General features: G+C 44.9%; 1 protein-coding gene across 1 annotated transcript in view; it reads left to right on the forward strand.

The window, feature by feature from the left end:
- The window catches only part of LOC146202844 (uncharacterized), a 111272-nt gene that overhangs the window by 31291 nt on the left and 55481 nt on the right, over positions 1-24500 (forward strand). The window contains exons 2-4 of the mRNA XM_084588380.1: positions 7649-7894; positions 9344-9419; positions 17522-17674. Of these exons, the coding sequence (XP_084444506.1) occupies positions 7649-7894; positions 9344-9419; positions 17522-17674 (475 nt within the window). The remainder of the gene's footprint in view (positions 1-7648; positions 7895-9343; positions 9420-17521; positions 17675-24500) is intronic.

Here is a 24500-nt window from a genome sequence, read left to right on the forward strand (position 1 = left end):
ACTATAGGGTAATAAATTGTATTCCAAGGGAGGGAAGGCATAGCAGGGGGCGGCAGAAAGTTAGGTGGGCGGATGAGGTTAAGAAGTTCGCAGGGGTCAAGTGGATTCAGCTTGCACAGGACCGGGTTAGTTGGAGTAATTTGAGAGAGGTCTTCGCCTTGCAGTGGGTATAATCCAGCTGGCGATGACCTTATGGCCTAGGAAGGCTCTAGAACCGGACAACTTTCTCCTTGAGCGGTGCAGCAGCCACCCGGGTTCGACACCAGAGATTGATGCTATGCATGTAGCAATATGTTTCCTATGTTCTTGTCATCTTTTTGCAAAGGACGATTTTTCAATGTAGTTGTGATGTTTGCGGTGTGCAGTGGCACTTTAGAAATAACCGAGAAGAGCTCTTTACAACTAGCGATAAAAGAATAAATAATGAAGGTAAGTCGTCAGAGAAAGTGGATTGGAACCGTATCGTGAACCGGTTTGGAGCGGTTCCTCTGATTTGTTCCGGTTTAGGCTCAGTTCCAAGATGGCGGAAACAATTCGGGTTCGGTTCGGTCCTAGGTGAAAATTCGAGTTCGGTTCCGGTTCAAAACCCTGCTTTTAAGACACCCTTATTAAACCGCAGAAAAAAAAGCTAGGATGGAGCAGGCGCAATAACACGGGTGCTGACATTCAATTGAAGATTTATTATGCACACCTCATTGCTTGACCAAATGTTTTTTTTTTTTTTTTCAAAACATAAGGATCAGACAGTAAGAGGGTAGTAGAATATCCCATTGATAAAGGGGGTTCTGAGTGCATTAGTAAGCCTTTATTTTCACTGGTTAGCTGCAAATTTGCGTTTGTTGAGAGCACATTTTCTCAATTATAAGATATGAAACAGTGATGAGGCAATGTTGCTTTCGAGTTTATTTTGTTTTTCTTTTGTGCGCTTTGTTTTGCGGAAATTGTATAAATGTTTGTGTGTGTAATCTTCAGTTGAAAGACATCTCTTGTGTTGCGCTCATTCCGTCCTTGTCTTTCTAATGCTGTTTAATATAGATAACAAAAACTAACTCGCTCAGTCTTCTGTTCTTTTAAAATATGTTGTGCTTAAAGGAATTGCTATTAAATCTTGGGCGTAGGAGCCATGAGTTTAATTCTTATCTTTTGCATGAGTTGTCCACCACGGCATCTCTCATAGCCTCATTTGCTTCGGTGCGCTAAACCTTACAAACTAAACCAAACTAACCTAAAATTTTTTAATCAATAGCTATATGCTGCAGCACTTTATCCATGCTTTGTGGTGTCTGTAGCATCACACTTCGAATCCGTGGTATGCTGTAGCTGAAACTGCTTTCACGTGCTGGATTATATGGGCAGTGGTTGAAGGGTTCAACATCTGTAGTTATCTGATTCAGGCTTATCGTGTAATAGGTAGTCTAGTTCGAAGTAAGGGATGGTGCAGCGTTACTGGCATCATCTCTTTTCCGTGGCTAGGGGGGACAGCTTGGGAGTGAGCTTTCTTTTTTAGTGTCACTACTTGCCATGTTATGCCTCACTGTGAATAATGTAAACTTGCAATGTGTTCGTGCGGAGGCACATTATTTTTCTTGTTTTTTCAAAGCCTGATATATTCTATGTGCCCTTGTTGCACATTCCTGTGGTGCAGTGTTCCAGTGCATATAGCGTGTAGTGGTAAAAGTTATCCAGGGCCCTTTCATAGAGTGCCTCATGCAACTTGCGACATATTCTGTGCTTTGCAGTATGTAATATTTTCTTCTGTGCATGCTCGAAAGAACTCCAAGTGATCAAAACTAATCTGTAGCCCTCCACTCTGGTGTGCCTTGATCGTAGTGTTTTTTTGGCTTATAATAAACTCACCATCAACAAAGCAGTTAGGCAGACAGCTGGATGGTTGCAGTCATTGGGTGGTTTGCATTCAGTTATGGTGCCTTCTACTGGTCGCTTTGTCTCGGAGCTCCTCTGGCTTGCAGTACTGGAGGAGGCATTGCCAAGCCAAATTGCGAGGTATTCTGACAGCGGTCACATGATGAAAACGAAACATGAAAGCTTTTTGCTTGGCACTGACCGATAGCAACATTTGGTGTATGTGATTTTAATTCTGTATTGTACTTTTTTTCTCAAAGCACATCCATGCTCCATCCTCTGAGCACTCACTGAAAAAGAGCTGTTTGATAGCTACTACTGCATGATTTTCGAGCTTGTCAGGGCCGTCATCCAAATCATTTGGCTAGCAGGACTAGCTGTACACATGTAATTTGATGTGTTGTTCGCACTAGTGAACACCTCTACTGCATTCTCAGTCTCTGTAATGTAGCTGCAAAGATATGTCTTCAAAGTCTTCAATAAAGCAGGTGCGGACACTGCAAAAGTTTCTCGCGGTAATTCTTTCTCATACTTTAAAATGCCACTGGTGCAATCATCAGTGCTAACACAGCGATCTGCTATTTCGCACAGCGAAGAAATGTTCTGAGACACTGGCATGTAGTAAAGAACTTCTTTGGTGTGAAGCTTATGCAGAGAACTCTGCTACAAGAACATGACATTCGTCAAAGAGCCACTTTGCTACCATGACTGTGCCACTGCGCCTATTGCATACTACTGCCACGCTGATGGTGCAGCCTGTGCCGCGCTAGGCTTGGTGGGAGCACCCACGTGACACATGCAGAGTGCTTTAGCTGCTCTTGAGAGAAAAGTTGAAGCTTCTGCAGCACCCTGGTTGTGATTCAAGCATAAGGGAAAAGCCAGCCGAATGTACCCAGAGCATATGATTTTGAGCGGTTAGATATGTGGTCCTCTCTTGGAGTGCTCCAAAGCAATCGAAAGTAACCAGCCGAAGATGGCATTAGTAAAGGATTTTGTGACAGGTTCAGTTGATTGTTTTTTTTTTTTTTTGTTTTCTTTTCTTGTGCAGCACCTCAGGTGCTTACATATCGATTAAAATTTGAGCAAATCAAACTACATAATTCTACCTTGATGTTTATTTTTTGAGCATTGGAACTACTTATTCATAAACTTGATGTATGAACTCTCTGTCACAGACCTGTATCTAGTTGTAGCAAGAGACATTTCACAGTCATATCAGTGTTTAGAATTTTGAAAAAGCAGTTACTCTTCATCTTACAACTGTACGAATTTTGACCACTTCTGGCACAATTTGAAAATTGCATGTCTGCGGAATGAACTCAGCAATGTCTGTCAAAACTTGTCACACTTTGGTGTGCATGTCCCATGAAATTGTTAATGACAGTGAGCACTGCAGCGCAAGCAGGGCAGAGATCACATGGTATGTTTTCCATGAAGTGGTGTGTTTTTGGCGGGCATCACTTTCGAAGTTTAGAATTGTGCCAGAAATGGACAAAGTTCGTCAAGTCATAGCATGAGGACTAAATGCATTTGAAAAATTCTATAAGTTGATAGGACTGTTACTATACTCCGCGACAACTTTTCTTGGCAGTGAGACCATCTATGGAGGTGGAGCATCTGCAAATGTCTCCCTCTGCCACATAGTTCAGTTGGCCAGCCGGCCTGCTGTTTCAGTTTTGATTCCGCGGCCAGAGAAAAGCACTTTCTACAACTTACTTGCCAGAGTCTAAGATTTTTTTTTTCACTAAGGCTCATGCAGATTTTGTCATCGTAGTTACTGACGAGGAGCTAAATACAAGGACAATGGACCCAAAGTGGTTCTGATGCTCTCTTCGGTTTATGGCAGACAGAGGTTAAAGAAAAAGCATAGACGCACACATGTAGCACTCATCCAGGCACCTAAGCAATGGGATATATCAGGGAATCGACCCCGTCACTCTAGATCCAAAGTGATCGCACATGAGATGATGCACCTGGACGATTTTCATCGTGATCACATGGCACGACAAAGCCAGCAGTGCAATACACTGAATGTACACATGACCGCATCACTTCGTCTATTACGTGCCTGCCTGAGGCTGCCTCTCCAGATTCATTCGAACTGCTCCCAACAGCGTAATTGTCTTACTGTTCTGAAGTTACACGATAATGCTTTCCTGTTCCGTCTTTGCATTCTCATATTATGCATCTCCCAAAATATGTGATAAAAAGTGTGGTTGCTTCAGCAGCTTTCACAGTTCCCGAATTGTCTGGACATACTGTCGTTGTTCCGGGTGCGTTGGAGTAACGGTGTCTGCTCCACGGTCCGGCTCCTTCGTGGTTAAGCTGCGGACTTTTATTAGCGCTGTCGAATGGAGGGGGGGGGGGGGGGGACAGAAAGAGCGGTTACTTCATGCCCTCGCATGATGATGTCGTCTCTCTCCTGAAGAGTTCTGCTTTTCTGGATCGCAAACCCAATAATGTTTAGGATCCTGTGTAATGTAAGGACTCTCTATGTTTGGCACATCCACCAAGGCGGACAATTGAGAAAACAAAAGCCCTACAAACATAAACACAAGGGGGACACAGCACTATCCATGCATGTCCATGTCAAGGCATTTATTATACTCCAATCTGTAGCTTTGCTGTGGTTGACATTTCGTCACGGATACAATACTGAAACACTTTTTGTCTCGTAATAGCGAGAGTAAAGGTGTCATACCTTTGAAGGCGCATATTATAGTCTTTCCTTTTTTTTTTTTCAACTCAAGCTCTCACCCTATTGAGGTTTGGAAAGGGAGACGGCGCGCTCACCCACTCTGGTTAACTCGCTGACTTTGTGGCATACAGATGAGATAGAAAGCTGAGGCTGCTACTTTTTACGCCAGCACACACATTGCACATCTTCTTTGCTTGCTTTGACAATCATTGGTTCTTAACTCTCACTTCGATCTTCTTTAGCGAAAGAAGAGGTAGGGTTTCGGAAACACACGACGGGGTACAAAGAGCAGACGGCACCTTTTTTATGAGTGGTGGGTGTCTCGAAGACCCGAAACTGACGTAAACACTGAAAATCTGGGAAAGAAATTAAAATGTTTCGCATTCATGTTCCAGCGCTGTAATAATTGCAGTTAGAAATGTGATCAAAGTAACAAGCTTTATGATTTTTCTTTATTTTAAGGCGCCGCTACTAATGTTAACATGGGGACTATATTCAGCTGCGCAGGGAGATAATGCGTTTTGGCCTTGTAGCTTTCCCATCGTCGCCAAGAAAAGCAGGCGCGGAGTAGAGCAATCATCTACAACCCTCTTAACTAGGTGCATATCTGTGATAGTTGGAAAGTTCATTACTAGAATTTAGTGTACTATAGTTGGATACAAGTCAAGAAATACGCAGCAAACAGCCCTTAAAGGACCCCCCTCCAGCCAGTGACATTGTTCCAAATGTGTGACGTCGCGGCACACACAGGAAAAGAAAAAAAAACACAGAAAAACGTGTTCTTCCACGTTTATGGTCTCACAAGTTTTAGAATAAGGGGACCCAACTGGTTAGGGGAATAGGGTTAACAGTGGGGCGACAATGCGCACGTGCGGAGGGCTGGGATGAATAGGCATAGGGTAATAGCGGGGTGCTAGTGGGCATGTCCATAGTAGTTACCGCAGCCCTCTGCACGTGCACATTTTTACCCCACTATTACCCTATTCCCCTAACTGGTTGGGTTGGGGCAGAACGAAGCAGTTTCGTGAAAACTCGTTTTACCTGTTGTACTTGGCATGATGAGCAAACGACTGTAGTATCAATCCAGTTGAGTGAAGCTATGTATTTTTGCTGGAACTCGCGAAGCATTTAGGAACTATTTGCCATCACGAACTCACTCGAAGAAACCACGTTCCAAGTGTTACTCGTTGGTTCAAGGCATTCGGCCATGACGTCATGGTATAGCTCGGCAGCTATTGGTTGGAGGGGGGCCGTGGGGCAATGACGTTGCTAAGGGTAAATGTGGCGTCACACCCGCTGGCTCACAGTCGGGAGCGTACTGCCTCTGACCCGGCGGCCGCTCAGAAAACGTCAAAAATACAGCCATCTGTTCAAAACTAACCCGAATTATGTCTGTACTAGCGTAATCGTGTCTTCAGAATGCAATTGTGGTGCTTTCTCAATAGTCTTGGATATTTGTTCAGTATACCCTTAAGGTAAATAACTACCTGAGAAAATTACAAGTCTCTTGATTTCTATGCTCATCCACACCCCAATAAAAGGCTGAGGTACATTTCCATTTTTATGACTTACAAAGTTCAAAGCTCATAACAAATCAGGAAAGACAAAACTGAGGCAGCTTGACTTGCCAGTCAGATGCTATTAACCATCCTGCTGTCTGCTATGCGCTTCCTGTCCTCTGTAGATGTGATTTTCTCACCGTAAACAAGAAAATGAATAAGTTAGTGCTTCCAAAGTTGCCATACACAACAGTTTTACGCGGGCTTACTGGGTGGCATGCAAAGAGGCAGATAGTTTGTATCTCTTATCTTGGCATCACAGGCTGCTATGCTTTATCCCCACCCATGTAGGTTTGCATGTGAAAGCGATCAGCCAGACGCGGCTGGCGGAGAATTCATTTGACAAGGTGTATTTCCTGAAATTTGGAGGGGCGGTGCTTATGTTTATAATTTTGCATAATGTCTGGTTTATCCAAGCGCTGTTCATGGCAAAAGTGGTATATTTTAATCTTAAGCTAAATATCAAGAGAGCACATTCCCTTTTAATACCCCTGTCAAACGGGCACTGTAAAGGCAGTTGAATAAAAAGACACCTCCCCAAAAAGAGTTTCTTCTGCAGACACTCGACAAATTGCCTTTCCGGAAGTGGCCTTTCTAAAAGCGAAGATCGCCAATTCTTTTACGGCTGGAAAGTTGTGGCCTCCAACCTAGTGGGCACCAGTGATTATCTTCTAATAAAGAAAGGAAGCAATAGTGCATTCTTGTGTCACAATTACTCATTATAAAAGAGTTTTATGCTTCGCAGAAGGTTAACTAGGTGCAGTAATGCACTTTTTCTACAGCACTCTCTTAAGCAGTTCAAAGATATCATGTGATGACGCTAACTACCAATGCGGATGCGTGCTACCTTCTTTAATTGAACGTTTGGGAACATTTATGAGCATACTGTAGTTAAATTTAGTATAAGCAATCTTTAATAACGCACATATTTGATTTGTATGCTGCAATACATCGGTATATTCTGAGTGGTTTTGTTTCAAGATCCAGTACCATGCTTTCGATAGTGTCCTCAGAAGGAAATGCTAAAGAGAGATTGCCAGCGCTGTGTGTCTGCTATACAACTTCTTTTGAATAAAAGTCTTTCAAGTCTGCAAAAGACCACTTAGGTGAAAGAGTTTTTGCTTGCTTGTGTGACAAAGGGAAAATATGACTTCACAGTAGAGCAGTCAACTTGTCGAAATTTCAGACACAATGCTTGAAGTGGCTATCTGGTGCTGACCTCCTGTGGCATGGCTGACCAGCTCTGAGTTGTCTGCTGATGTGATTCTGGTTTGCTGTGTTTACTGTTTTCTGGTTTGGTGCATTTCTCAAGTGGAGAAACCTAAATGCATCTTGCTTGAATGAAAGTTTGCGCCATAGCCAGTTGTGCTGGCAGCTTGTGTTGCAGGGAGCATAGTTTGAGAGAGAGAGAGACGCTGTAGAATAGCCCAGCAGAATGTAAGATATAAAATCTGTTCAACTTGCATGTACCTCTTTAAGTGCTTCTGACCAAAGCTTGTCAATGTTGTTCTTTATTTTTCATTTCTAGCTGCAATGACTGGAGCACCTCCTGTTGTTTCAATGCTGCCCTCTTGGGCTAGTCAGGATGAGAACAGCAACACGAGCATGGGTTCCATGGGATCAATGGGCTCACTAGAAGCCATCAGCACTGGAGAGCGTCGCCGAAAGCGAAGAAGCCGTTGGTGCTGTGATGAAAAGGAAAAGGTGTTCATCCCTGGAATGCCCACTGTGCTCCCTACAAATTTGGATCCAAACCAGGAGCGGGCCTATCTGTGTAAGTTGGCTTTCTCTTTAATGTGTCCATGCTTATGTGTTTTTCAAGAACGTTGCTGTTTAAGGGTGTTGCACTTGGTATGCAAATTAAGTAGTACCTATAGATTATCTGCTGTGTTCTAGGTTATTGCTTCAAGCATATCAGTTACTTGTTTTGTGTATCACGTATGGTTGAAATTCATTATTTGCTAAATGCATTCCCAAGGTGAGATCCATTTCTTCTTCTTCGCTTTAGTTAGTTTGGGTTTTGTGTTAGTTTTGCCAGTTACGTGTGCTCTAATAGGTTCCTTGGGTTTACTTATGTGTAATTCAGAAATGCAGCTGCCCCGCCGTGGTGGTGCAGTGGTTAGGGCGCTCGACTACTGTGCCCAAGGATACGGGATGAAATCCCGGCTGCGGCAGCCACTTTTTGATGGAGGCGAAAAGCAATGCGCCCTTGTGCTGTGACATGTCAGTGCACGTTAAAGAACCTCAGGGGGTCGAAATTTTCGAAGCCCTCCACTACGGCGTCTCTCATCACCTGCGTTGCTTTGGGACGTCAAACCCAATAAACTAAACTAAACTAAACAAGAAGTGTAGCTAACAGAGGGGCCAGTCCTGGTGTGGCTGCGAGACAGGAGCAGTGAGATACACATTTACTGCCATTAACACCAGTTCCATCTGAGATTGCTGTTCAGTGAACATAATTGGAACTATTTTTTTTTTTTTGCATTGAAGTTTTTAAAAATGAGCTAAGTCACATTATCAAAATCGCATCATTTCCTGGATATTTCAAGAGTGCTTAGAATGATTGTTTTGGTATTTCATTATTTCTGTGAACTGTTTTTTTTTTGTGTGCTACAGATGAGCTTGCTTTATAGACAGCTTTGTACCAGGCAGTTTTGTAAAGGTATGCTATCAGTGGGGGCTTGTGTGGGTGCGCGTATTTACTTTTACCTTTTTGCAATGATGGTAAAGTGCTGGTCTGTTAATGCAGTAAGGGTTAATTCCTAGCGTGCTGTATTGCTAATCAAGTTATAGAAGCTGTGTGTTGCAAATATTCGGCATTAATATTTTAGGTTTATGTGCATGCACGAGCCACTTGCTTGTGAATGCATCAGGGCCAGGCTGTGCAACTAACTATATTTCGTGCATTGTGAGGCATTTGTTTCTTGCCCAGAGTTAGCAGTTAACTACTGACGGTGCACAGCACAGTTTCTGAGTCCTGTCAGCCAAGCAGGTTATGAGGCTGGAGGCTGAGGGTGTGAAGAGCAGCATTCTCTGTTCACTGGGCTACATGGGCCTGCCGGCAAATCTTCCTGGCGGCCTCTGGCATGTCCCAGCAAAACCAGTCGCTGCCTGACTCCAGGGATGTGGGGGTGTGGACGGGCTGGCCCTTTTGATTGGACTGGATCCTGGTTTAATTGCTGGGGGGCCCCGCCCCTTCTTTCTCTAACCCCATCTCTTCCAGTGCAACTCCAGATTGAAGAGCTCAGCAGGAGGCTGCGCACTGAGGACCTTGGCATCCCCTTCAACCCTGAGGAAAGGTTTGGACCTGAGCTGCCCTGGCTGCATCATCTAATGCACTCTTTTCTTCCCCCCCTGCGTGTGTGCTCGTCTCCGAGGATCACAAAGGCTAAAAAATGTTTTTTCTTCCTCTCCTCTTTGTGCTGCTGCTCTCCCACACGTCGCACACTGTGGTGCGGATGAGATGGGTGGCCCGGTGGCAACCTCCACTCATCCTAATCACAAGGCAGCCTGTGCTGAGTGCAGTGCAGCTGCAGTTTTATTTCTTATCCAAGTGTGTGTGCTGGATGCCTTGCAAAAGGGCTTTTTAGGTTGGCACAGTTTCTCAAATTAAGCAGCTAAATGCTCCCCTCTTAATATGTGTACTTCCTTTACTTGGAAGGCACATTAAACTAGGTCAAAACCTGATTAAAAGAGATACTGTGGATCCGTCAAGTTGTCAAAGGGAGGTGGTCTGAGGATGATCATTTTAGCCAGAAGTTGCATGTATACCCGATAAGTGTCCTTGTAGCATAAGCATTTTTAGTGACAGGTATGCGTTTCATGGCAGTTACAGTTGTCATTGGTTCCTCAGCGAAAGTGGAATTCAGTAGAATTTAGAAACTTCAGCAGAATATGTCAGCTAACATCCTGAGAATCAACTGCCGTGCTGTGTTTGCCGTATTGACGAACTAGGCTATGCATACATTTTTCTATTTGTTCTGTGATTATATATAAAGCATTACTGTGGAAATAGAAATCTGCAGCTTTCATAAAGAAAATATGTTTAAATGTGAAAACTGATCCTTTTCGCTTAATGTGGTGTCCAGTTGTGTGGACAAAGTGCCAAACTCAATGCAGTAATTCAGTTCAGCAACTTAAAAAGAGCTAGAATTTTTAATAGCGGGTTGCAGATTCCGGGAAGTTGAACTGTGTTTTGTGGGGCAGTGCTATATAAATAATGTAAACTGCCAGTCCTAAGCGGTGCTCAGAAAGCTGAAGTGTTCACTTTAATTGCCGTTCGAACTGCATGCGCTACAAGGGTATGTACTGAAAGTAAGGGTACATAGTTTTGCACTCTGAAATAGAACTAGTTCATAATTTGCATGTGGTTTAATGCATTGGACGTGTGGAACATGAAATCTGGCCGTTGGTAGCAACAAGTTTGTAAAGGCAACAAGTTCGGAAACCTTTGCTCAAGTTTAATGTATCTGGTGCACTGGTTGCTATTTCATGTTTTTTTTTTTGGAGTTCAGTATTCATGATGTTGGATAATAGCGGCATCCAGGCGCCTTAATATTGTTGTAATGTTAAACTGTATATCGTAACAGCTTAATTCTATAGGGTTGGGCTTCATGGCACAGATGTGTCCAGTCTCCTGTGGTCTTTTTTTTAGGCTGATTGAAAGGGAAATAATTTAGATGGGGAAATAATTTGGATAGCCCTTGGAGGCCAATTAATGCCTCAGAGCATTATTCAGAGTGAGCAATTAATAGTATTCTTGTAGGGCTAAAGGACAGCACAGGGAGGAGAGAAGCCCAGGACAGCACATTCTTCCCTCTGTCGCCCTCTAGCGCTAAAAATATCCTGTTAAACTGTGAACCAACAAGACCAGCTACATAATTCTACTATTATCTCAGGTCTTGGTATGTATTTCTTGTAGCACAAGGCACATTTATTTTCTTCTGATCATGCTGCTGCATTTTTTCTGCAAAATGGTATTGTAGTGTTAATGTACATTGCCAGAGTATTCCTTCATATCCAAGCAGGAGGTCTGGAAAGAGGACGACGTTGACGATCAGTCTGTTTCAGACAACTCGGTAATACAGCAAAACCTCGTTTATCCGGATCTCATTAACTCGGAAATTCGCTGCATGGTCCCGGCAAGACTGTGTATAGTTCAATGACGGCAGACGCTCACCTCTGAGACATTGAGACATTTACCCGCACAACGGTTAACTCTAAGAACTCCAAGGATGAGAGCTACCGACTTTCCTCCATTACCGTGCATGGATGTGCATCCACAGCGGGCAGACAATGGGAAACCTACGCGAGGCGAGTCGGTCTGCGTGCTGCTCAGCAAAAACAAAAAGCAGCAGCAAGAAAAAGAATTAGAAGGGTTCAATGCTGCTGAATCGAATAGTTAGCAAAAGCATTAGCTGCAGGTGACTGAGCATTCTTCTTATTCTTCCACGGACACTTGACACAGCACATAGCGACAAGTGGTTAGACTTAGCGTAGTGTTGCTTTTGCAATAAAAAAAAAAAAGTTGAAGGGCAGAAATGTGGTGATGGGTGATGACGATAGTGGGTCATGTGAGCAATGGCTAGGTGGCACTGGTGACCGCGCGCTTATCATCGTCGTCAGGGCGGCGAGACTGTATTTTACTGTCCCGTGGTTGTGATGGCTATACTGACTGCACGCTTGATTTTTTTTTTTTTTTTTTTTTTTAATTTTGAAGGTAGCGCGAAAAACCAGGGCCAAGAGTAGGACACAACATGAGCGCTTGTGTTGTGCCCTTCTACTCTTGGTCCTCGTTTTTCGCTTTACCTTCAAAATGAACCAGATTCAGCTCGCTCAACTTTCAACCTTACTACTTGATTTCTTTGTACTGATTGTTTGTGATGCGACGGTGACAGCGCGTGAATCATGAAAATAAGCACCCGTTGCTCTGTTCGACTGTGTTTAGGGCCTGTTGCTGCTGCCGTTGAATTCTACGACGGCGACCGATGACGACATATTATCGAAAGTTCTCGATGAAAACTGAAATTGTGCCGGTGATGAAAGTCATGAGCAGCCGCTGCCGCGATGTTGCACTGTGCAAGAGGCCGCCGAGGCTCGCTGTACGGGGGGAATTTTGCGTCGGATCACGCGGCAATGAGCGTGCGTACCGCAACTTGATGGGACTGAAAAAAATTATCGCGCAAATTCCGATGAATAAAAAAAAAACAAAAATAATAGTTTTTCACGAAATAAAGTTATATGTATGCGCAGTACATTTGTTGTTGTTTTCATGGTAAATTCGATAATCCAGAATTTCGCTAACTTGGACATTTTTGCCGGTCCCTTGCGATCCGGATTATCGAGGTTTTATTGTATATATGATTGAAGGAAGCCAGCAGTCGCAGAAACCAGGGAAAGCGGAGGGGAATGTTTAGCATTTAACCCTTTCACTGTCTGGTGTTTCTGGTCGTGATGCACCCCCGGTGTCAGCTTGGTGTCAGGGAACGAGCATAGCGATATTTTTTATTATGTTTGGTATACAAATAACATAGTCAACGGAATATGCACATTTCAGTGTTCTGCAGGTGCTGTTAATTATCATCATCATGAATCTGACTATAAGTGAGATAAATGCGGATAATATAAAAAAACACTGCTCGTTACTTCTTGAGAGTTCGAATCTACCTTGGCTTGTATTTGTAATCAGAAGAGCCGTTGCTCCAGTCCACAGTCGAAGGTCCCACGCGATCAGCCATTCGAAAGTAACCGTGTGCATGGAGGGTACACTTTCGGTAGCCTGCACAACGGAGAGAAATGGCACGTTGTGAAATCAAAATGACAGATGGAGATGGAAAGAGGCTAAAACAAGCTCCTTTGCTGCTGCTAGCCGCAAGCAAGGACGCGGCAAGAGAGAGCTGAAGCAGCGGTCGAGTCATGCGTCGAGAGGCAATGGCGCGAGTACCTGAACATGACGTGTCGTAGCAGACACGCCAGCAGAGTAAAAATAAAAACCTGCAAACCGGCCACATATGGCAGAACAACCCTCGAGCCCGTTACAGCACGCACGCGCCGTGAAATGCGCTCGCTGTATGATCGCTTAGTGCGAAAGCATACCGGTACGTTCTAAACAGTTCCAGGTTGTTAGCTATCACCTATTTGTCTTTTGCACTTGTATCGGCCACGTTCGTGACAGCGAAAGGGTTAAAAAGTTCCAGGTTGTTACCTATCACCTATTTGTCTTTTGTACTTGTATCGGCACGTTCGTGACAGTGAAAGGGTTAAAAAGTTCCTGGTTGTTAGCTATCACCTATTTGTCTTTTGCACTTGTATCGGCACGTTCGTGACAGCGAAAGGGTTAAACAGTTCCAGGTTTTTAGCTATCATTTATTTGTCTTTTGCACTTGAGTACTCCTAACATTTTTCATAATTGGTTTGCTCTGTGTTTGTTGGTACCATGGGGCGCCAAGCTTAAAGGTGCCCTTCAACGCTGTTCCAATATGCTTTAGGTGAATTATTTATTCCACACAGAAATCGAATCAAGGAGAGTTACAGGAATCTGTCCACTACAAATGGAGTTATTAAGGAATGAATTTCCAAAATACAAGGGAACCAAAAATTGCCCTCAGCTCAATTTTGCTGGTCTTTCGCTTTCCTATTTCACTCGCCCAATAACGACGTGCGCAACCATTCGAAACAGCCTAATACCCTAGTTACACGGCCGTCTTAACCACGGTTACGCTTAACCGCGGTTACCGAACTTAACCACGGTTAACCGCCAATCGAGGTTCGCTGCTGTTAAACAGCTCACCGCCGTTCTCGGTTATGGCGACCATTGCCCATTACGGTGATCGGCGGAACGAAGCCAATTTACAAACATCCTATTTATATATGGTTCCCGGAGTTAACCGGAGTGCCGTCCGACGAGGCGTCAACAGCGCGGTCAAGCACCACACGATGGCAGCACCTCTTCGACCGCTGTAAACACCGCCGCAGCGGTGGCCCCTTCTCCCGCAAACCGTACGCGAATGACACGGCGTATTGCTAGCGCCGATGTCAGAAATAAAGCGAGCTAAAATTTGTTGATGTCTGCAATACTGCACAGAATATCAAGAATGAATCACTCTTGATAATGGCTGACCAGCGGCAAATTGCTGGTAAGAACGATAACCACGACACAAGCAAGTTTCTGCTCAAGCTATAGCTGCCACCGGTGCATTGGGCTCAACCGCTATGCTTGTGCTAGCTTTGCAATTAATGCTTCGCCAAAGTTAATCATATCATTCTTTTACTATAGCAGAATAGGATTCACAAAAAGGTAGTTTCATGAGTAGACCATTTACGAAAGCGTCGATCAGTTCCAAAGTGCCGACCACCGCGGCTTCGAAGCGAAACAAATTAGGCCTAGCGACGACTAGAGGGTTACGCACGGCGCCGTTGTTCACCGCGCTAGCGTGCTCCACCGTTGTGGTAAAACTAAGCTCGGCCTGCTCGCAGCATCCACTGCTTCAAGCGTTGCAAAAACTTGTGCACTGCAAGATACAGCTAAGGCCGCGCATACATTTTTTTTTATGTTCTGCTCAGTGACAAGCCCCGCAAATGATTCTGCAAAGACAGGACGGAGCTTCAGTACGCAGTCGCTGCGCTGTTGGCCGTAACCGATGACTTAGGGTGGCACAGTAGGCAACGGCCATTCTATACGCTGGTCTTTAAACGTGATATAGTAGGCAAATGAGTACATTGTTGATGCAGACTCGCTCAATTGCTTCGCGCAATTGGGCGCAAACAAACAGCCTCCGTGCACAGACGCCACCATAACCTCGCTTAACGCCGCAAACCGAGGTCACCAAGCTCGGTTTGCAATAACCGCGGTTAAAGGTGTAACCATGGTTTGGTCAGCCGTGTAACATGGGCTAACCACGGTTACGCTAACCGCGGTTAACTCTGCCCGTGTAACAAGAGTATAAGTGAGCGCTTCACTGTAATGTCGCGGAAGATATGTTCTCGTAATTTCCTGGTCACTGTAACACGTTTTTGCTAATGTTGACGAGATCTCTTCCATGGCTTCTCGCAGAAATAGAATGAGGAACGATACCGGGAGCAGGCAGGGGAAGGAGACATTTCTTTGTCATCATGCATCCCCAACTATTGTGTTTTTCTCATGAGCCCGCTCCTTGATTGCTCCTTTCTCTCTATCCGCAGGCATCCTACAATAGCGAGGGGCGAGGTCGTTGAATTCTTTCCTGCCTAAACTTGGCTGCATAGCCACACACGTGTATAGGTCGTGAAAGCAATGAAAGTCTGTGATGCAAAGTAGTAACCAAAGCCTTTGTTGGTGCTTTTTGAGTCACTTGCAGTGCATTTGTGTAACGCAAACATCTTGGATTCATTGCCTTAATATTAAATACAGCAATGCGACAACACAAATCTTTTCAAATAAACATAATTTGTAGTCATTTGCTATTTATTCAATCGTCAGACGCGCATCTGTTGACGTCGTATCCGCTGCAGAGAACCACCACTGTGTGCCGACACCGTCAGCACCATGATTTTGCGTCTCAAGCAAAATAAAATATTAAATACCGAAATGTGCGCATTATGACCGGTAATAATAACATTGCCATAACTCAACGATTGCAACAAACAAGCAAAGCAATGCACACAATTTATGTTGCAGGACCCCTTCAAATTTTAATATTGTCCTTGTACACTGTGATAAGATACATCTTATTCAGGTGTCGCATAACGTCTACCATTATAGTTTGGTGGGCTTAACTCACTATTCCAGTGGTAATGATTTGTACGTTTATCATTGCTCACCTAATTATGAGTTCCGCACGCTTGTTTACTTGGCCCTGATTGTGAGAAATCTTTAAATTATGCCCCTAAGCTGTAGCAATTTTATTAAGCAGATGCTTTGGGTGTATTGCGTTCCTTCACACCAAAGCTTACTTTTTAGAGCTGACAGAAAGCAGCAATAACTTGGCCACCAAATACTCTATGCGAGCTTTATACATGTCCGTGAAAAGCTTGTGCTATGTGCTGTATGTCGAATCATACCTGGCTTGTAGCCCTTATGAAGGTGGCAATGTCATGGTTTCTTGGGCACTGTCTTGAATCAGAAATGGTTCACTGGTGATGATTGCTGTATGGGCTTGTGTTCAACACATGAAGTGCTGATAATTGATTGGCCATTGCTTTTCTCAACCAATTCTTTTTCAGCATTGCTATGCTTAAAGCCAGTCGTTTGTTGGTTGTTACTGGCATGGCAACACAACTCATCATGTCACACCAGTCATGGCCACTTTTGGGGCATAACTTAGCATGCTGGAGAGGTTAGATTTGATGGTCACTTGACATTCACTTAGGCTTTATTCTAAATTTAATTGTGTGATGGAGTAGATTGGCTGTAATAACATAGAGATGGAGTGAGGAGTGAGGTTGTGTAACTAACTTATCTGAACAAACTGGTTGTTGACGAGGTGCATCTGAAGCCTTAAAATTAACTGCAATACATTCAATTAGGACAAAGGAAATCAACAGTGTGTCACATCACTGAACAGATGAGCATAAGATTTTTATTACTAATTACTAATTTGTAGTGCGAGGCAGCAACTTGGATGTATTTGAATTGTGCTTGCTGAATAGTGAAAGGCTCCTTTAAATATAGGTTCTGTTTCTTTGATTCTTTAATCTTCACCCAGTGGAGGTTATTGGACCAATTTTTCTGCAGTGTTACTCTAGCTGCACAAGTGTGTCTTATATAGGAAGGAAAAGATGTGAAAATTACAATGGAAAGCTGCTGTAGGGCGACAATGTTTTTTTTTTTGTTTGTTTGTTTTTCAGGCTCCCTTTTGCCTAACTGGCTTTTGTTTTTGGATTCTTGCAGGCTGCTTATCGAAATTTTGATTTCAGCAGTGGTAACGTGACATCGTCTCATCATTTTTTTTTTCCCCACTTTACACCATGTTTCCCTCGTGTGATTTGTTTGTATGGAGGGCATTGTCAGGACGGAAGTTTATAGCACTTAAATTGTTCAGATACAGCATGCAATAAATGTTGCGTCTTCTAAGTTTTTGAATTAGGAAAGGATTAATATTTTCTTTTTGTAATATCTGTTATTCAACCAACATCACTTATGTACTAACCTATTGCCAAGTTTTTTCAACATTATTTAGTAAGAGTTGGAACTAATTTATTCAGCATTTCAGCACCATTTATGGTTCCTTAAAGTGCAAGAAAAAGCTCTAGCAAATTCATGTTGTGTACTATCAATGAGGAGAGATTTTGGCATTCAAAATTGCAGCTTTACTAGATGCCCGTCAGAAATCTTGTCAGTTGAGCTTTGCAGTGCTTCATATTGCTTGCTTGTTGCTTTAACGTTACACAAAATTTCTGCACCTCTTATTCTGTTCTTTTGTAGGTCTCCATCTCCGGAGCCCATTTACAACAGTGCGGGAAAGAGGCTGAACACACGCGAATATCGAGTGCGCAAACGGTTGGAGGACGAGCGACATGTGCTCATAACAGAAATGTTCTCCATCAATCCAGATTACAAGCCACCATCGGATTACAAGTAAGCATGTGTTATCAGTGTTTTAGGGATGCATTCTAATAGTTGTAAATAATCGAGTTTTCAGTTCAGTTCAGTCGTGTCCGACTCTTCGTGACCCTATGAACCATGCCACGCCACGCTTTCCGGTATCTCACTATCTTCCTAACATCACATAACTTCATCTGCAGTGCCTCGAGGATGACATTTAACCATCGCGTTCGCTGCCTACCCCTTCTCCGGTGACCCTCAACCTTTCCCAACATCAAATCTTTCTTAGAATGGGATAAAAATGGACGAAAAAAAAAAGAGAAATATAAGTACAAAACGTGGCAGCATCAACACTGGATATTTATTTCGTCTGAAAAAATGTTCAGAAGTTTACTTGGAGTAGTTGTTGATGCGAGGTTGCTTGTCACAGTAAATAACGGCATCGTAGGTCGCATCCTCCTGTTTGCTGACAGGGTGCAGCGTCTTGCTGCTGTCGCCATTGCATTCCACAAAACTGCGCTCAACATTTAATGATTCACCCCGCCGGGGTGGCGCAGTGGTTACGACGCTCGACTACTGTTCCCAAGGACGCGGGATCGAATCCCGGCCTCGGCGGCAGCTTTTCGATGGAGGTGAAAAGCAAGGCGTCCGTGTGCTGTACGGTGTCAGTGCACGTTAAAGAACCCCAGGTGGTCGAAATTTCCGGAGTCCTCCACTACGGCGTCTCTCATAGCCTGAGTTGCTTTGGGACGTTAAACCCCACAAACCAACCAACATTTAATGATTCGACGACTGCTGGTAAAGGTAGTCCTCGGGTGAGCTGAACATTGTCGTCATCTTCGTTGGAAGGCCCATTGTCGCATATGCATAATATGCGACAATAATATGCATATTATGCATGATATGCGAAGTTCAACCCGCTGCTTCCGTTGTCGTTTTCTTCGCCGAAATTGGCTGTGCATGCGCATAATTGCTCTCCATCATCCAGTGCAAAACTGGCCTCTGATGCGATGTTGGAACCACAGTCTTGTTGCTTGGAAAAGCCAGCATGCATGAAGCAACGCTTGATCATGTCTCTGTCCATTTGCTTCCAAGCATACACGATTAGGCAAATGGCTCTGAGATGATTCATAGAATATTGTTTTCCAATATCTTAACACAAGATTCTGTTGAGGAAATGACAGTGATAAACCTCCCTCACTAGCAGAATAATGCCTTGGTCCATAGGATCCGGTACAGTCGTGATATATGGCAGCAGGAAGACAAAACTAACTGCTTTCAAGTTCTCAATGTCGGCTTGGGCTGGGCAGTTGTCAGTCACGCAAACTTCTCGCCCTGCGGTTGAGAACTTGCAGTCAATGCCGCACATACAACAGCATTGCCGTCATCCACGCCTTTTTGTTACTTCAGCACATCGTCCTTAGAAGGGATTCGTGCATTCTTGAAGCTGCGAGGCTTTTCTACTTTTCCAGTGGCCAGCAGTGGGAGCTTGTGACTACTGTACTACTTTTCCAATGGCCAGCAGTGGGAGCTTGTGACTGCTGTACATATTCGGGCCAAACAAAACGGTTATTCTGTCTTTGGGTTGTTTCCTTCCTGTGACAATCATGTCCTTTGGTTCAAACATCTTTGTTCGCAGCATTTTATAGAATGTAGCCTTGTACGAGTTGTAAATATTGTTCTCCGTGTACCGCTGAAGCACTGGAGCCATTGTATGCGCTACCAGCGCTTGACGACACTGGTGTTGATGCTCCCGCTTTTGCTGCACACTGTCATGAATGAGCGGTTGTTGCAGTCTTTAAATCGGGACAACCAACTGTTGCTGCATTTAAATTCTTAATGGCCCAGACGCATTGCAAGCTCGTCTGCCTTATTACGCAGTAGCATGCTGTTCACAGGCAGGTGGGCTGCATTTGCTTGCTGGAAGCCACTTTATCAAGGTATCAATTCGTTTTCAACGTCCGGATGCATAGAAAAACTAATCCTTGTCTGTTTCATTGAATGTGTTTTCCCACAGGCCTGGATGGTCTTTGCCTTGTTTTTTAATATTGTAGAAAGAATTGATAAAGGCAATTTGTGCTTTTTTGTCCGCTGCATTTTTGAGCCTGTCCATTTTTCAGTCTCCTCAATGAGGCACACTTTCGATAGAAAGTTGGAGGTCTGTACTTCTGCATCTTCTTATTCCAGCAGAGCACAGAACATGTACGTCTTGTCGCGGCACAAAAGTAGAAGTCACAGAGGATCAAATGCCACGGCAGCTATCTGGAACAAAAAGCGGAAGCAGAACATGAAAAATTGACCTTGTGGCTCCTGTTTGCTGTTGCTGTTTCCTGTTCTGTGCGGTTTCGAATCGCTGAGGCACAGCAGAGCGTTGGAATTATGAGATGGTGATGACAACATTGATTTTGAGTGATACCCAGTTGCTGCTCTGGCAACTAAAATGGCCTCTGAGACTGGAAGTTGTCAAGTGCGGATCACGGAGGGGTCCAAAGTCTCGGAGGCCATAGTCAAAAACCGACAAATTATCTTGATCGCTTTAGCTGTTTAAATTTTATGGCAAAATTTGTATGCCATATTTTGGGACCACTGAAAACCTTTGAATTATGCGGGGTTTCGAATTAACCGAGTTCAAATCCGCCTTTTGCGGGAGGATGTGGCGCCATCATGCAGGAGCGGGCGAGAAACACATTGGATGGCGGTGTAGCAGACAACCGAAAGTGCACCATACGAAATGGCCACGCCAACCCAGATAGAAAGCGAAAGCTCTCCCCTTTTTTGGCCTCGGGGCGGAAAGTAGTGACAGTGATTGCAGTATATCATGTTCGCGCAGTATGGGGGAATGTTACAGCGTTTTCACAATCCACTCATAACACACGCATATACTGTCTTTGTATTGTAAGAGCGTGTGGCGCGGGCCGTGTTCGACGTGACAGAATGAGACGCTGTCAGCGTGCAGGTTCTCGGCAGACAGGAGAGCACGGAGGCAGAGAGAGAGAGAATCTCAAAGGGCCAAGCAGCAAGGGGTTTGTTGATGCTGCAGAGCTAGATGGAATCGTCTCCTGTGACTTACGAGCGGCGCCTATGCGCGGGTTGTCTTGAGTTACCGAGCACAGTGCGGTCACCGCGGCGCTGGCATGGTGCAATGGGCGTTGGGTGCTTCCTCATCGCGTCATCTAAATGCGTGCAGCTATAGGATTTCATCTACGAAGCTTGGCAGAGAGGCACTTATACACACCCCCTTGAAAAGGCCATTGTCCCGGCCGGAATGCACACCTGCAGGAAACGCGCGGCATTTTTCTGGCAACGGACAATTCAGCGCTGTAGCCGATTTCTGCCCTTAGAACGGAACGGATGTGGTCGCAGTGGTGAAAAGGTTCTCGGTGCACAGAGAATGGTCATTCTGTTGTGAAAGGATCAACAACCTTTCTGCCTCAGCCGCGATTTCTGCGGGGTCAACGACTTGGTGACATATGCGCATCTCCTACAAATCGGATGCGCATCTCGGTCAGGAGCCAACGCTGTTCTATGTCCAGAGCGATCCACTCAGCAAGTGAACGAGCATGAACCCTCCAGGAGACTCATTTGTGCCGGGCGGATTCCTTGCCGTTGCATACGGTTGGATGAAGACGACGATTATCGAGCTCCCTAACGAAGTGCATCTGATTGCGTACACCGAAGGAACAAAATCCGAATGCTTTAGTGAGCACAAAGGCGAGCCTGTAAGGTAAAAAAAAACTACTGCGCGTCGTGCAAGAGCGTCAAGTGCGTCATATGCTCTGAGTGGCAAAAACGCAGATACTACAGGTATGTATGCATCTAAAGGAAATATGCATGATGAAAAGTGCCTACTGGAGTTTGCATCCAGCCTGTAACGCACCAGTTAGCTGCGATGAGGATTTCTTTGGTGCGTGTTTGCTTTAGTTGCGCCGGGGCCTGATGGCGATGTATTTTGTTGTTTCTTTTCTTTATGTGCAAAAGGGCTAGGTAGCTTAGATATCACAGGTGGCTGTGTGCGCTAGGCTGTATTATTTGGCATGTTTTATCGTGACTGCCACCTGACTAACAAGAAAAAAAAATATGACGTTTACTGCCGTTCGCGAGCCTCATGACCAGCTCAACCACTCTGCTCGCGAACGGCGGTGCGTCACAACAAACGCCCAATTTTTTTTTCTTTTTAGTCAGGCGGCAGTCGCGATAAAACATGCTAAATATTATGGTATAGTGCACACAGCCATCTGTGATATCTGTGCTACCCGGCCCCTTAGCACATAAAGAAAACAAACAACAAAATACATCGCCATTAGGCTCCGTCGCACATAAAGCAAACGTGCTGAACAAATGCTCATTTCGGCTATCGCTGGTGGGTTACAGGCTTGGTGCAAACTCCAGTAGACACTTTTCACTATGCACATTTCCTTTAGATGCATACATACCTGTAACGAAGTGTTTTTCTCACAGTCGAGAGTACGCAGTCGGTTGCTAAGGTCGGCCATTCACATCTTGGCGCTTGGTGGCCCTAATTCAAGCTTCACGTCGTTGGTCGCGGCTCGCCGAAGGAAACCTGAAAAACCGCGTTTTGCATCCCGGCACGCCTACAGAGTGGCAACCATACGCGGCAGATGTGGTTGGCATCGCTTTGCCAAGCCTGTGACGATCACCGTGCTGCCCGGTGCCGCCAGCCCCCGTGCACTGGCGGCGGCGAGAAACGCCGTCGACGCCGTCCAGTGTGTTTACATCGGGCGCTGCTATAAATTCGCGCATGCTCAGAAAACGCGCAAAAAGCGGATTATAGTAGAATCTCGATAAACGAAAATTGGTTCAGTGGAACAAACTTTCCAGAATTGTTTTTTTTATTAAACCAATGTAAAAAAAAAAAAGTCTTATTAATCGGAAGGAACTCAAATTTTTCGACCAGCATGTAAATTGAACAGAAAACGGACTCGAAACTGTAACTAATCGACGATGCGCAGTGCCATCGCGATACGCATCACGACACCCCACCCTCACCCCTCCGTTCTTTTTACTCCCAGTTTCTGCCTGCGATGATTTCCGGTTGTCTCGCACACTGCGCTGCGGCCCATCGCTTCTTTGCTGTCTTCGCTGGTGGTCGAAGTCAGATTAGGGTTCAGCTTAAAGTTTTTGTTGGGTGTCGTCGCACAGTCAGCCCTCAATGGCAGTGCAGAAATGCCTGCACAACGCACTTCAGTTGAAAAGGAAGATCGAGATAATCAACGACTTCAAGAGTAGTCGCTTCACTAAAACGGCCCTTGCAACGAAGTATGCCGTCCCTTAGAGCAACCTGACGAGGATATTGCAGGATAAGGACAAGCTACAAGAGGCTTTTCGAACATCACATTTTGGCCCCGAGAGGAAAAGACTGCGAACAGCTGATCACGAAGATTTGGAGAAGGCCTCGTGCTTTGGCTATGGAGAGCCCGGAGCGAAAATATTCCAATCAGCGGGCCACTCATTCGTGCAAAAGCGGAAGAATTCGTTCTTTAGCTGGGCATGGAAGGATTCACCTGCAGCGAAGGATGGATTACTAGGTTTAAGATACGGAATGGCCTGATGTTTCATGCCGTTTCAGGGGAAGCTGCCGCTGCCGAGCATTGTTGCTGAAATGTGCTCTCCTGACAAAAGCAAGGATGAGGAGGAAAAGCCAGACTCTGATCCTGTGGTGACCCCTGCGCAGGCAGAATTGGCAGTCCAAATGCTTAGGAACTTTTCAAAGAGAAGAAGGTTCCGAACTCTTTGCGCAGCTGCGAGTGCTGAAGCAAGCAAACATAGTCATTTTTCACTGCTCAGTAAATCACAGTTCTTCTTACAGTCTAATTGAGTAAGTGGAGCACTGATTTTTTTTTATTTCCATTAGAAGTTTGAAGAAAGTATTTGCTTGCTTTTAAGAATAAATTTTGTGCTTATTGTGTACCGTTCTCCTTAAGGGGAGACGCGGGTCGAAAAACGGCGATTTTCAGTAAAAAAGTCACTTTTGTGATTTTGACTGTTTCAGCAACACTGATCCTTCCTCTTTAATATATAAAAAAATCAGAGCCGAAAACAGTCGCGAAATCATTTAAAAAGTCTGTTAAAGCATGCAAGGTGGCTAAAGAAGGGGCAGATACGACCCATGTTCAAGCGCGTGACGCGCCAAATCGCGGCGTCGCACGCCACTGAAATTTTGCAAGGCGGCAGGCCTACGCTTTTTCTCCCTAAAGCTGGCTTTGCCGCTTCACAAACCCCCAGCAAGTAATAAAAAAAAAAAAGGTTTCGCCGCCCAAACCTAGCATTTTCACTGGCCATTTAAATCACGTGCGATTTCGACCACGCCATTGGCTGTCAGTGTGGGAAGCGGCCATAGCTCGTCTGCTCTTCATGCGGCGCGTAGCTCGCTGTCACGCTTGCCCGCTAGTTTTCTCTCGGCGTGTTTTAAAAATTTCACGCATCTTCGTGCTCGTCGCTGTGATAGAATTCGAGAAGAAACGTGACTTTCGGTGTCGAAAGTACCGATCAAACCACGCGTTCAAGGGAAGTCACCTGCAAAGTGAAACGGCGTGCAGTGGAGACGTCTGCGGATGCTAGGCCTAACCTCGGCGGAGGCGACACTTTTGACAGCTCGAAGCCGGCCGGGCACTGAAGTTTCAGTGACAGCTTAGACGATTTCGTCAGTGCATTGGATAAGAAGATAAGGATCTTCGAGCGTTGAGGAGACCTAGTACGGCGAGTGCCTTTATCGGCGAGATCGGTGCCGCGAACGCACTGGCGAGCGAGCAGCATGTCGGGAGCGAGGACGGTGCTAACTTTCCGTTCGCAAGTTGGCCAAGAAGTGAAAAGCACTCTCGTCGTTTCTAGAGCTGCGTTG

This window comes from Amblyomma maculatum, chromosome 1, assembly GCF_055883805.1.
Source record: "Amblyomma maculatum isolate TAMU_Amacu chromosome 1, ASM5588380v1, whole genome shotgun sequence".
Classification (NCBI taxonomy): Eukaryota; Metazoa; Arthropoda; class Arachnida; order Ixodida; family Ixodidae; genus Amblyomma; species Amblyomma maculatum.